Source organism: Apis dorsata, unplaced genomic scaffold (assembly GCF_000469605.1).
Source record: "Apis dorsata unplaced genomic scaffold, Apis dorsata 1.3 scaffold_209, whole genome shotgun sequence".
NCBI classification, from domain to species: Eukaryota; Metazoa; Arthropoda; class Insecta; order Hymenoptera; family Apidae; genus Apis; species Apis dorsata.
Window position 1 is genome coordinate 259,574 of NW_006263493.1, and position 1,580 is coordinate 261,153.

The 1,580-nt window shown below is 49.7% G+C and overlaps 1 protein-coding gene across 1 annotated transcript in view; it reads right to left on the reverse strand.

The window, feature by feature from the left end:
- Positions 1-477: 477 nt before the first annotated feature.
- LOC102672062 (zinc finger protein castor homolog 1-like) overlaps positions 478-1,580 on the reverse strand; it is a 6,098-nt gene continuing 4,995 nt past the window's right edge. Inside the window, exons 6-7 of the mRNA XM_006615065.2 lie at positions 1,365-1,578; positions 478-1,231 (exon numbers count right to left, since the gene is read on the reverse strand). Of these exons, the coding sequence (XP_006615128.1) occupies positions 727-1,231; positions 1,365-1,578 (719 nt within the window). The 3' untranslated portion in view covers positions 478-726. The remainder of the gene's footprint in view (positions 1,232-1,364; positions 1,579-1,580) is intronic.

The following is a 1,580-nucleotide window of genomic DNA, read 5'->3' on the forward strand; positions in this document are numbered from 1 at the left end:
CTTTTTTAGATCTCTTCTGTCTGCCGAATCGCATCGTGCCACGAAAGTCTCTTCCAGCACCATTCGGATTCGAGAAGTGATCGTGCGAAATGTTGCAAGATGATCGATAAAAAATATCTCTCTCGTAAGTACGAAGTCATCGAGGTGATTTGAACAGTTCCATTCGATGCATCGACCGATTATTAACGGATTATAACATCCGTGGTGTTCCGATCCGAACGAGAAGACACACGCCGCAAAAGAGCTATCGATTACTCCTGGTCGATAGAACGGCTGAAGATTAATGACTAGGCCGCGGTCGGGGTCTGCTCCTAATCATCCAGCCTCGTCCAACGAATGTACGCAACACGCAATCGTGTATCGGGCATGGACAATCGCGAGCAAATTCTGCTGGGGAATGTCTACAGGGTGCGTATGAAATTGTCTTTTTCTTTCTTTCTTTTCTTTTTCTTTTCTCTCTCTTTCTCTCTCTCTCTCTCTTCTTTTTCTTCCTCAGTCCTCTTTATCATAATTCAGATTCGATCGGCGATTGATCCGAAATTGGTCTTGGATCCAACGGATCCAACTCCCCCCCGCTGCTTCCTTACTTCGCCCTCCCTTCGATTCCGGGCCGTCTCCATCCACCGCATTCAAGGAATGTCTAAGGGGACCTAAGAGAAATTGTCTTTCTTCGGTTTCCTTTCTTCTCCTTCCAACTTAATGGCAGTTCGAACGTGGACAGTCGCGTTATGTGTCCATGTGGCGATACTTGTGAGCGGACATCTGCGCTAGGCCGAGGACGGCGTACTGGCACTGAAGACAATGATAGTGAGTCTGTTTGCCGGAATGCTGGCACTGTACACCACCGCAAGGTTGACTCGGCGTGAACTTTTGAAAGCCTGCCGCCGCTATACTGTCCAATTTCGCGTGTTGCCGCCTGTGGGCGACCACTTTGTTCGTGTCCGTGCAAACGAAGTCGCACTTGAGGCAATGGAAGTGGGACGCCTTGTTCTGCATCGAGCCCAACGAAGACGTGTACGCGCACTGTGCCCTCCCACACGGCACGTTCGCTCTGTACTGTTGGAAATCGCCACCCATCAGGGTGTCGAGACGCTCGTGTCTCGCCGTGTGTTGGACGAAACGAGTTTTGTCGCAGAACGAGTACCCGCAGTCTTGACGCATGCAGTGGAAATGCGTTTGGTGTTCCCTGTAACCGCAGTGGGGATACCTGCAATCCTCGTTGAATCTGAACCTGAAATATCGACAACGAGACGAATATTTAAACGACGAATGATTAAACGACGTGAAATAAATATATATATACACATATTGGTATACGTAGATATTGAAAAAAAAAAAAAAAAACGTTCAAGAAAGGTGCGAACCTAACGTATCCTTCCGGCACCGGTTCGTCCTTGAGCATCCGCATGGAGTGATGAAGCCTCTGCTTCTTCGCCTCTGGAGAATTGCTGTCGGGCGGGGACAAGGATCGCTTGTTCAAGTTGAGATTGGCCGCGAGCGAGGCCAACGGGTTCTCGTCTCTTGCGGGAGGTAGAAAATTGGCTGGCGGTAGACCAGGCGCGAACATCAAGCCTGGCCCG